Source organism: Ochlerotatus camptorhynchus, unplaced genomic scaffold (assembly GCF_037179485.1).
Source record: "Ochlerotatus camptorhynchus isolate MF236.1 unplaced genomic scaffold, CSIRO-AGI_Acam_v1.1 ptg000105l, whole genome shotgun sequence".
NCBI classification, from domain to species: domain Eukaryota; kingdom Metazoa; phylum Arthropoda; class Insecta; order Diptera; family Culicidae; genus Ochlerotatus; species Ochlerotatus camptorhynchus.
In genome coordinates, this window is record NW_027040595.1 from 968762 (window position 1) to 978095 (window position 9334).

Below are 9334 nucleotides of genomic sequence, written 5' to 3' on the forward strand. Positions count from 1 at the left end.
TAATGTCGGAGAAGAATTTCCCGTCGATTAGAACGTGATCGATTTGGTTTTCTGTGTGTTGGTCAGGTGATCTCCAGGTGGCTTTGTGGATATCCTTGCGGGGAAAAAAGGTACTTCGAACTACCATATCCCGGCAGGCTGCAAAGTGCACGCATCGTTGGCCGTTGTCGTTCGATACGGCATGCAGGCTGTTTGGCCCGATTGCCGGTCTATACATTGCCTCCCGTCCTACCTGAGCGTTCATGTCGCCGATGACGATTTTGACGTCCCGTTGCGAACAGCCTTCGTACACCTGCTCCAGCTGCGCATAGAACGCTTCTTTCTCGTCGTCGGGTCTCCCTTCGTGTGGGCAGTGCACGTTGATGATGATATAGTTGAAGAAACGGCCCTTAATCCTCAACTTGCACATCCTCGCGTTGATCGGCTGCCAACCAATCACGCGTTGGCGCATCTTACCCAGCACTACAAAGCCGGTTCCCAGCTCGTTGGTGGTGCCACAGCTCTGGTAGAAAGTAGCCGCTCGATGCCCGCTTTTCCATACCTTTTGTCCCGTCCAGCAAAGTTCCTGCAGTGCTACGACTTCGAAGTTGCGTGGTTGAAGTTCGTCATAGACTAACCTATCGCAACCCGGGAAGCCGAGCGATTTGCAGTTCCATGTTCCGAGTTTCCAATCGTAGTCCTTATTTCGTCGCGTCGGTCTGTGCCGATTGTTCCGATCCGTATTTCTATCTTCGGTATTTGCAACTTTGTTTTTTTTTTCCAGGGCGGCTTGTTGGGCCTGCCCCAACCCCCTGTCTCGCCGGGGGACCATCGTGCACAGCTCTGTTTAGAGTCCCACGCTGGGACTAGGACGGTGATCAGCCGCTCCTAACATGGATAACAGACGCCGTTTTGAGCCACACCTCCATGGTGAGCAGAAGCTCAGGTTTGGTGAAGCATTTCCTCTATCACCGTACTATGGTTACCGCGCCAGTGTTCGCGTCGCACCTCTTCACTTTGCTATTGCCGGACTGGCAACATTGCCCAGGCTACGCCAATCAGCTGTGTCCATGTTTCAGCTGGTAGTCTTTTGTTATCATATGACTCGAGGAGGCGTGAAGTAGGAACTTGTGAGGACCAGGGCTAGGTATTCCGCTCCTTCCAGGCTGTCAACTCACCATTTTGTAGCCCACTTTTTCATAACACATTCTTAATTTTAAGCTCAAAGACAAAAACCAGCAGGCTCAGTGATGAAAGTATAAAATCCAGCATAGTTTTTATGACTCATCTGAACTTTAAATTTCATTCAAACATACTTTGGCGAAACATGTATGTAAGTAAACTTTGGTAGAGTCATGGTAGCTCGAGCACTCCTGGCTCAGAGCTTTTGGCGGCAGGGTTACTTCCACTCACTTGCTATGAAAAAATGTTTTCCGGAATTATGAAATCATGATATAGGATAATACTAATTAGTACTTGTAAGTTACAAGAAGAGGTCATGAAGTATATGTAAGACACATAAAACCTGTCAAAATTGCTTTCAGTGCGTCACAATCAGCGATTTAACGACTCGTGAGCGCTCACTCTGAGTGAACGCTCACGAATCATAAGATCGCTAATTGTGACGCTCTCAAAGCGAAATTGACAGGTTTTATGAGTCAAACACATACTTTACTACTTCGTCTTGTTACTTACAAGTAAAACATAGCATTATCGCATCTAACGATTGCATAATTCCGAATAATATTTTTTATAGCAAGTGAGTGGAAGGGTTGTTTGGCGGGATTCAACTGAGAAAGAGCAAAACAATTTTAATTTTGAGGAATTTTTCAAGCAGTTTTCCATTGGCTTGCAAAATAAAATCGATCCACGCCGCAGTACCCAGGTTTGAACATGATTATTTTTTCCCCCAAACACCGTGTTCACGGCGAATGAAAATAACCCGAATTTGAGTTTAGTTTTCTCTTAATCGCAGAAAGTACAGGAGCTCAGCGATGTGTAAATTTGGTTAATGTTTTCTTGTGGAAAATGAGGAAAATTGACAAAAAAATTACTTAGTCCAGGAATAGTTGCAATAGACTGAGTGAATCCAATCTTTACTTTTCTCATATTCGGGTTTTTTTTTCTGGACAAACCTGGAGGCAAATTTACTCATAGCTGAGTTCTTCCACTGTATGAGATTTATGAGTGAACTAAACTCAAATTTGGGTTGTTCTCATCCGCCGTGTACAATGTTTTGGTGTATCAAGACCTGAACATGTCAATTTATAGCAAGGTTATCGGTCGATAATTTTACCAATACCTTTATTTGACAGCTCAGATGCCGGACTTAAATCGCATAAACAAAACAGATGCAGCCAGTTGATTTCAGATTATGGTTTTCTGCACCAAATCATAAATAATATTAGAACTACATTATTATGCTCAGCGAAAATCTGTGCATTGCGTTGTACAACGTTTTTCCTGTTCTTCAGGATAAGGTACGTTTTACGAATTAGAGTTGATTTATTGAACTTGGTCATGTAATAAAGGTTTCATCTTAGCTTGCGATCATTCATGTCAGCGACGATCAAATTTCCCAACTTTCGATCCAGCTGGAACAGCTTCGGACAATTCCGATAATCTACGAAACGGTTTTCCTAAAAATAGACCGCTTATTACGCCATGAGACGGTTCCGAAATTTTGGCGACACTTCCAGCAGAACTCGGAATCCAGTTTGCCGGGCCAAGCGAAGAATACGAACCAACATTTTTTCCGCTTCCAACTTGCCGTTCGAGAACTTTATCAAGACTTCGGGCGATACTATCTTCAGTTGAAACGATTGGAAAAGCTGAAGAAGGGCGTACCGCTTCCGGTGGACGTGGCGAAGAAACCGAGTGATTTGAGTGAATTCTATCGACTGTTCCGGTGTGCACTTCTGGCACAGCTTCCGATCGATTTTAACGATCTGGTTTACGAGTTTTACAGCATTGCATTCAAGGTGTTTGCGCTGACCCATTCTGAGGGTGGTGAGTACTTGTAGATTAATGGAGGTTTTAGAGGGTGATGTAATGATTTTTCGGGTTGTAGATGATTCTATGGAAGTACCGGACGCATTTCAATGCACTGCCTGTGGACTAGAATCGAACCTATGTCAGTGTCAGAGTTTGGCAAATGCCTTTACAAGCACGAATCAGTACCTCGCTGCGATGGGATTATTGGATAAGATTGCTGGATTCACTCTGACCACCTTGATTCAGGAGAGGATCGATGCCAAAATAGGGGAAACGAAGGAGAACTTTTCCGTGTCGCATGTGGCATCACTTGAGCGATGGCTGAACACGATAGTGTTGCAGTGGTTGACCAGGATCTACAACCGAGGATCGCTGACGATTACGCCGGGGAATAGTAAGATTGAGGAGGCGATCAGCAATTTTCAGACGAAGTTGAGCTTCTATTTGTACGAGAATTATGCGAATACGATCATAGATCAATTTTTCGGGATTATCATTGACTTTCCAATGTCGCAGGCAGCAATCGATGATCTGAAGAAGTGCTTGGAGAAAATCGATTTGAAGAGCCATCTGGTGAAGACTGTGAAACTAACGTTGGAGAATAAGTTACTGCACCCAGGAGTTGATACGCCGGATATTTTGACCGGTTATGTAGCTGCGATCAAGTCATTGCGGCATCTGGAACAAACGGGGGTGTTGCTGCAGACGATCACAGAACCGGTGAAAGAGTATCTCAGAAGTAGACCGGATACAGTTCGATGCGTGGTCACTGGATTGACGGAAGAAGGCTGTTCGGATCTTTCGGAGGAGCTTGCGAAAAGTGAAAACGTGAAGACGAAGGAAAATACCAACGAAAAGTTGGAGCTCACTGATTGGGAAAATTGGAACCCTGATCCGGTGAATGCGGATGCCATGATGGCTAAGGATGCTCGATCCGGTAGACCTTCGGATATCATTTCAATGGTGGTGGATATTTACGGAAGCAAGGAACTGTTTGTGAACGAATACCGTAATCTGCTGGCGGAGAGATTGCTGTCCCAATTGGATTCCAATCCGGAAAAGGAGATACGTAATTTAGAATTGCTTAAACTTCGATTTGGCGAAACAATGCTGCACAGTTGCGAGGTTATGCTTAAGGATATCAACGATTCTAAGCGGATCAATTCCCACATACTATCGGAAGAGTCAGGCTTCGTTCAGGAGCGACCTTTCGAGTTGACTGCTTTGGTCGTATCTTCTCAGTTTTGGCCTACCTTTAAAAAGGAAACTATGGATTTGCCTCCAGCTATCAAGGATATGTTTGACCATTACAAAAAGGCTTTCGAATCGTTTAAAGACAACCGTACTCTCCACTGGACTCCACTCAACGGAAAGGTCACCATCGACCTTGAACTGGATGGCAAAACGACCGAAATGCAAGTGACTCCGGCTCAAGCAACCATTGCGATCCACTTCAGCGAGCAAAACGAGTGGGAACTGGATAAGTTGGGTCATAAAATGAACATGCCACCATCGATTCTGCGAAAACGTCTGGTATTTTGGCAATCTCAAGGTTTAATTCGGGAATCTAAAGAAAACTATTTCGTACTGAATGATCGCAACAGCAAGACGGAAACAGCAGAAGAACTGCAAGCTCAACCACCGGAAATGTGCGAAGACGATGAGGCGGAAAGTGCTATGGAGTCGGCTAGTGACCAACGTGAGGAGGAACTGCAGGTTTTTTGGTCGTACATCGAAGCCATGCTTACGAATTTGGACTCGCTGCCACTGGAACGTATCCACCAGATGTTGAAGATGTTTGCATCACAAGTGGAATTTACCGCAGAAGAATTGAAGAATATCCTGCAAAGGAAGGTACGGGAACACAAACTTGTCTACGCTGGAGGAGTATATCAACTACCTAAAGTTTAGGATTTCGAAGATTTATTCAACTGATTGAAATATACGTCAAGAAGTTTTCGTAAAATGTAACAGTCTTAAATGCAAACAGAATATCACAAAAAGGCATCGATATAATCAGGATCCAAACCTTCGACTTTGATCTTATTCTTCACAGCCGGCATGGGAACTCCAACTTGAAGCATTTTGAAATACCTTTCGTACTGTGGATCCCTTTCAATTACCTCCTCTTTTGATGATTCTTCTACGGTTTGATTGATTTCCGATTTGGAATCCTCTTCCGGGCTATTACCTTCCGGCTTGATTGCGACTTCCGGTTGTTGATTCCCTGCAATGTCGGATCCATTCCGCAATGCATCTATCGAAGCCAATTTTGCCTCCACGATCGACAGGGATGCTTCCAAGCTTTGTATTTTATGTTCATATCGGACAAATTTGGTCTCGCAATCTGTGGCGAATTTGTTGAGGAAATTTACGGTACTCAGTACAAAGTGATTGATGAAGGCTACCATCCGCTTTTGATTCGTTGGGGGAAGCTAAGCGAGAAAAAAAAAACACGTTGGAAAATATAGTCAAATAGCAATAGATATGAATAAAATAGTACCTCATGCTTTTCCAAACCAACAGTTTCCATATTATTTCTAAAATAAATGGGAAAAAATATCCAAACAAACTGAATACAATACCAAATAATTTACTGTTTTTTTTTTTATTAGTACAAACCAGAGTCATCTATAGCTCCCATAGTCTGGCGGATAGAATTTCGGGAACCAATTGAGGTGTCAAACGAGGTGTCAAATAGCGGTATCGAGCTAAGGGAAGAGGTGACAATATGGGGGCGAAAATGAACCACTTTTCTGTCAAACGTGAACCAGCTCCTGATTGGCCGATTTCATGTGCGTAAGATAGAGATAGAGATAGATAAAGATAGAGATAGAAATAAAAGAGGAAGAAGCCAATTTTTACCTCTTCCTCTTAGGTATCGAGCAAATCAGGGGAATCATGTCAGAAAACAAAAACATTATTCTAAAGGCCCAAGCTCAATGACAGCGGAAGCGGAACGGCAACGGCAGCGGAAAAGCCCGTTCTGAGTAAGCCAACTTGTCGGATTGAAAACTTGTTGAAACCTGTTGCAACCAAATCGACTTCGGTTAGGCATCTTGATGTCATTTGTGACAACTGTCAAACTTTCCGTTTCCGTTCCGCTTCCGTCCACATTGCGTTTGGGCCTTAACTCTATTGATTAATTGATCTTAGTTGGTTAATTAATGGCACCAAAAAATGTGTAAAATATTGCGATGCACTCAATTATTATTTTGCACGTAAATCGAATCAAAATGTGAAATGCTAGCTTCTAGCAAGAGCTGCAAAATAAATTTAATCCTTGGATTTAATCCTTGCTGCCGAATTGTATTTTGTTTTCTCCACCCATCTCTCCCTCAGAGTATTTCTAGTATACAAACAAGAAAAAGAAACTTTCAAGTCGTGAAACGGATTTTACCAATTTACCGAGTTGCTATAAAAATCAAGCATTGTAAGCTACGCCATGTTTGACAGCCGAGTGTAATCCGGGTTGAATCTAATGTGAACGATCCTGTCAAAGTCAAACTGAAGACGCAGAATAGTTTCCCCGCGGTTTTCCACGCACTGTATTTGAGTGATTGTTAAAGTTAAAATTTTCCATTAATTACTGCAACACTCAGCTAAATAAACTGAAGAAATAGCTCCAAAATGGTCGAAAGAATTGAAGATCTGAATCTTCCGAACTCTGTCGTAACGCGATTGATGAAGGAAGCTCTTCCTTCGGATGTTAAGATCTCCAGCGAATCCCGGGTGGCTTTGACGCGCGCCACTTCTGTATTTGTACTGTACCTGACCTCGGCTGCTACAGATGAGGCCGAAAAGAAAAAGCAAAAAACCTTGACTGTGGACCATGTCTTTGCTGGTCTGATGCAGATTGAATTCGACAGCTTCATAACTCCGCTGAGAAAGGATCTGGAAAGTAAGACGGGTTTGAAAGTATGGATGGGTGTCGGAGAACTTTTCTTTAATCAATAACTTCCCACTCTTAGATTATCGGAAAGCAGCAAAGAATAAAAAGGACAAGAAGGGTGTTAAACCGGAGAATGGGGAACCGATGGAAGAGGGTCACGAAGACGATTAGTATTAGAAGGTCCAAGACTGGAACACATTAGACGTAAGATTGTTTGATTAAATCTGATTATTTAATAAGATCACTTGAGCATCTTGCTTCATCCGAATGGCCATCATTTCTGTAAATTCCCATTTGTTTTGGTTGTACATAATTCAGTTTATTTGTTTTAAATATGTCTATATTACATCCGTTGAATTGAAAATAATTAAAGAAATCTAGCTACTGTCCCAAACATTAAACATAACGGCTGTTCACCCTAACATATTTACTTCTGTCTACAATTATTGTTTTGTCATCTTCGAATGCGGCCAGTCTTTCTTAAAGATTTTTCCCATTCATCTTGGAAGATCCTGTAGATCTTCATGGCGGCAGAGGCGTCCTGAACCGAGTCATGTATTCCTGTTTGAATTTCCTCTCCTAGAATCAGTTTGGACAGATTCTTCAAACTTGGAGTGCCTAGCGCTCGTATTCGCCGGGCAATAGGATTGAACCTAGCCGTGTCACGAGTCATTCTAAAAATAATAATAGAGCATTACAAAATATCGACTGCCCCAAGATGGTACGACCGGAAAAACTTACTGCCGAGGGTGTCGCAAATTTAGCACCAGCATGTCATTTTTTAATGCGTGCCCAACGAGGACTCGTCCATGCAAGAGTAATTTCACCGTTTCTCTAACCGAACTAAAATCTTGGCCGGATTCCATCAGCTCCGGCCGTATTCCGCTTATCTCCGTTCTAAAGTCTATCACAGTTTTCTGCGGTTTAACGTAGCTGTCCAGAACAACTTCTCCCCTTTCGTTCACAATCGATACCCTGGCCAGCATGTGCTCCTTGCCATCTGTTCCAGTGCCGACAAATTCACAATCCAGCGCAAGACAGTCCGATAGCTCGGTAGCATAAACCTTAGGTTGAGATCGTTTCTTACCGTTGCTCTTTTTACCAAATTGATTTTCTATAGTAAATAAAAAGATACCATCAATAATCATAGAACAGCCTTTAACTTCATGCTCGCGAACTGACCGTTGGTTATCGAAAGATTCCTTATGTTCAATATGTTCTCAATGTCCGCAGTATCTGGAATGGAAGATGGAATACCAGCACTGTTTACAAACATTGTAACCTTCAGCTTGAGCGTTCACCTACCAGAACTGCTTCCTGATTCCACTTCGTTGCCCATGTTTTGTCCACAATTTTCGATTTTCTGCTACAATGCGACGGAAATTTAGAATGATTAGATGATAAGAACCACTTTTATCGAAGGCAAAGCCATTACACATAAATATTTAATAGTTTGCTAATTTTCAAGGTCTTCGATGGATAAAACTGCAGTTTGTTTTGCAGAAAATTTCACACGGCCACTTTCTGACCATCCTATAATGGAGGAACTTCTGACATTTTGTTTTCTCGACTCTTTCGGTTTTTGGTTACCATCAACTGTCAAAATATCCAAAATGGACGAAAGGGGCTGAAGGGTAATAGGTCAACCGCGTTTAGGTCGAATGAGCAAGTGTTTCCAGGACTGAATCAGAGTCGATGTTATAATAAGAGTCCCGCCAAGAGAAAATGTGGCGAACAAGCAGCACTGTTTTTTTCTTTCCTTTATTTAACGTCGGTCTCTGTTCCGCAATCTAGTGCCAATGACCGACGGACATCGATTGCCATCCATTGACGGCAATCGAATGTGCAGGAAGGCAGCTTCCACACCTGCGTAGGATATCGCACCCATTCAACACACATGGGCCGGGACCAACGGCTTTACCAACAATCAATACGAAACTAACGATTTTAAATTGGCTCACTACTTGACTAGCCTATTGGTCCCAAGCAAACGATTAACATATCCCATTCTAGTCGAAATTCTAGTACTACGCAATGTTTATTTTGATTCGCTATGAAAGTTTGACCGATGAAATGAGGGGTTATTCGTTTTTCCTATGTTTCGAGGGGTGAATCGATTAGCTTGGGACCGAAGATAGTACCAAAGCTGAGCCAAAAAGTTGAGCACGTTTCTTCGGGACCTACTAGTCTTAGAGTTATCTCTATGGCTTTACTTCCCTTCCGAAGGAAGACGTGACCAGATATTTTTATGCCTCAGAAAAATCCCACCGACCTCGGCTGGGATTGAACCCAGACCCATCGGGGTGTTAAAAAGCAGTCACGCTTACCACTACACCACCGGCGCGAGCAGCAGCACTGTTTGTGATTTATTTTTCGTCAGAGTAAACGGCAACCAGATATTTTGCGTTAGCATCGGATGACTTTCATTCAGAAGTGAAAAATTACATGTCGATAATGGAGCTCCTGGTA

The 9334-nt window shown here is 42.9% G+C and overlaps 4 protein-coding genes across 5 annotated transcripts in view; 2 read left to right on the forward strand and 2 right to left on the reverse strand.

The window, feature by feature from the left end:
- Chrac-14 (DNA polymerase epsilon subunit 3 Chrac-14) overlaps positions 1-7106 on the forward strand; it is a 115452-nt gene extending 108346 nt beyond the window's left edge. The window contains exons 2-3 of one of the 2 annotated variants that reach the window (XM_065219516.1): positions 6576-6874; positions 6945-7106. In XM_065219516.1, the coding sequence (XP_065075588.1) occupies positions 6604-6874; positions 6945-7036 (363 nt within the window). In that variant the 5' untranslated portion in view covers positions 6576-6603 and the 3' untranslated portion in view covers positions 7037-7106. Of the gene's footprint in view, positions 1-6503; positions 6875-6944 lie in introns of those variants that run through there. The other variant, XM_065219515.1, reaches the window with a different exon arrangement.
- Positions 2331-4933, forward strand: morula (anaphase promoting complex subunit morula). Its single transcript, XM_065219461.1, has 3 exons — positions 2331-2459; positions 2523-2988; positions 3050-4933. Exons 1-3 carry the CDS (start codon positions 2400-2402, stop codon positions 4882-4884), a joined length of 2361 nt encoding a protein of 786 aa, XP_065075533.1. The 5' UTR covers positions 2331-2399; the 3' UTR covers positions 4885-4933.
- CCDC53 (Coiled-coil domain containing 53) lies at positions 4929-5554 on the reverse strand. Its single transcript, XM_065219462.1, has 2 exons — positions 5477-5554; positions 4929-5408 (listed from the first exon to the last, which is right to left on the reverse strand). The coding sequence occupies exons 1-2, from the start codon at positions 5504-5506 to the stop codon at positions 4968-4970; spliced, it is 471 nt and encodes a 156-aa protein (XP_065075534.1). The 5' UTR covers positions 5507-5554; the 3' UTR covers positions 4929-4967.
- A 65-nt stretch (positions 7107-7171) lies between the features above and the next one.
- Positions 7172-8386, reverse strand: LOC135699289 (RNA exonuclease 4). The gene is made up of 4 exons (XM_065219508.1): positions 8171-8386; positions 8048-8101; positions 7607-7979; positions 7172-7539 (listed from the first exon to the last, which is right to left on the reverse strand). Exons 1-4 carry the CDS (start codon positions 8202-8204, stop codon positions 7320-7322), a joined length of 681 nt encoding a protein of 226 aa, XP_065075580.1. The 5' UTR covers positions 8205-8386; the 3' UTR covers positions 7172-7319.
- Between the last annotated feature and the right edge of the window lie 948 nt (positions 8387-9334).

Excerpts from the sequence above, each read along its gene's own strand:
- CCDC53 (XM_065219462.1), bottom strand. The coding sequence starts at position 5,506 with ATGGAAACTGTTGGTTTGGAAAAGCATGAG. Across the intron at positions 5,409-5,476 it reads TTGGTTTGGAAAAGCATGAG|CTTCCCCCAACGAATCAAAA; the intron begins GTACTATTTTAT and ends TTTCTCGCTTAG.
- morula (XM_065219461.1), top strand. The coding sequence starts at position 2,400 with ATGCTCAGCGAAAATCTGTGCATTGCGTTGTACAACGTTTTTCCTGTT. Across the intron at positions 2,460-2,522 it reads TTCCTGTTCTTCAGGATAAG|CTTGCGATCATTCATGTCAG; the intron begins GTACGTTTTACG and ends GTTTCATCTTAG. Across the intron at positions 2,989-3,049 it reads GCTGACCCATTCTGAGGGTG|ATGATTCTATGGAAGTACCG; the intron begins GTGAGTACTTGT and ends TTCGGGTTGTAG.
- LOC135699289 (XM_065219508.1), bottom strand. The coding sequence starts at position 8,204 with ATGGGCAACGAAGTGGAATCAGGAAGCAGTTCTG. Across the intron at positions 8,102-8,170 it reads GGAATCAGGAAGCAGTTCTG|ATACTGCGGACATTGAGAAC; the intron begins GTAGGTGAACGC and ends CTTCCATTCCAG. Across the intron at positions 7,980-8,047 it reads GAATCTTTCGATAACCAACG|AAAATCAATTTGGTAAAAAG; the intron begins GTCAGTTCGCGA and ends TATTTACTATAG.